The sequence below is a fragment of the Cebus imitator genome, unplaced genomic scaffold, assembly GCF_001604975.1.
Source record: "Cebus imitator isolate Cc_AM_T3 unplaced genomic scaffold, Cebus_imitator-1.0 Scaffold101, whole genome shotgun sequence".
Lineage (NCBI taxonomy): Eukaryota > Metazoa > Chordata > Mammalia > Primates > Cebidae > Cebus > Cebus imitator.
Genome location: NW_016107416.1, coordinates 2,558,053 through 2,559,382, shown reverse-complemented (window position 1 = coordinate 2,559,382; position 1,330 = coordinate 2,558,053). Strand labels below are relative to the sequence as shown.

Below are 1,330 nucleotides of genomic sequence, written 5' to 3'. Positions count from 1 at the left end.
TTTTTTTTTTTTTTTGGACAGGGTCTTGCTCTGTCACCTAGGGTGGAGTGTAATGGCGCAATTACAGGTCATTGTAGCCTCGAACTCCTTAGACTCAAGGGATCTTCCTGCCTTTGCCTCCCAAGTAGCTGGGATTACAGGCATATGCCACCATGCCTAGCTAACTTTTATGCATTTTTCATATATTTTGTAGAGACAGAGGCCTCGCTATGTTGCCCAGGCTCGTCTGGAACTCCTGGCCTCAAACAATCCTCCCACCTGGGCATCCCAAAGCGCTGAGATTACAAGTATGAGCCAATGTGCCTTCTGGCCTTTTTCTCCTTTAGAAGCGAACATTTTTCTTTTTCTCTTTTTTTTTAATTTTTGCTATATCACATTTTAAAAACTGAGCACAATTCTGTTTCATCTCTTTCTAGTAAACTATAAGAATACAAACAGTTTCACCTACTGAAGTCAATTCATTAGTACAAATTCCAACTATAACTATTGCCATTAATACCACAGGGACGATATAATGACAGTATTTGGACTCTAGTTGAGGAGGTATACCTTAATTTTTACTGCTTCTCACCTTCCTTTGAAAATTCATGATTATTTGATGGCAATTCAAACCCTTCCTTTTAATTACCCACTGAAATGACAAAAGGAATAGAAAAGGAATTGCATTTCACAGCATAGCTATAACTAGATGGACAGTTCACAAATTTACTCTGACCTTTGCTGTGTAGTAAAGAAGGATGTTAGCAGGCAGGTCAGCCATGTCAGACTCTTGAGACTTCCAAGGGCTTAAACAATTTGGACCTGAAAATTATTTACACATATATATATACATTATTGAATACATATGGTCTCCTTGATTCTGTGTTACCAGAATACAATTTAAAATTAAGCTGTTTCAAGCTACTCAAACAACACAGTTGAAACTCATTAAGTTAAAATTTACTTTGTTTTTATATTACTTCCAATTTATCCAAAACCTATAAAAATTGGGTAATAAATCAATTTCTATTACAGAAAAAATTTTTATATAGTATTAAAAACTACTATCGGCCAGGTACACTGGCTCAGGCCTGTAATCCCAGCACTTTGGGAGGCTGAGGCAGGGGGATCACTTGAGCTCAGGAGTTTGAGATCAGCCTGGGCAACAAGGAAAGACACTATTTCTACAAAAAATATATAAAAAATTAGCCAGAGGTGGTGGCATGTACCTGTAGTCCCAGCTACTCAGGAGGTGGGAGGATCACTGAAGCCTGGGAGGTAGGGGCTGCAGTGATCTGAGATTGTGCCACTGCACTCCAGCCTCAGCAGGAGATTGAGATACTGTCTCAAA

The 1,330-nt window shown here is 38.8% G+C and overlaps 1 protein-coding gene across 1 annotated transcript in view; it reads right to left on the bottom strand.

The window, feature by feature from the left end:
- NBEAL1 (neurobeachin like 1) overlaps positions 1-1,330 on the bottom strand; it is a 198,761-nt gene that overhangs the window by 106,644 nt on the left and 90,787 nt on the right. The window contains exon 18 of the mRNA XM_037741503.1: positions 716-801. Coding sequence (XP_037597431.1) covers positions 716-801 — 86 coding nt within the window. The remainder of the gene's footprint in view (positions 1-715; positions 802-1,330) is intronic.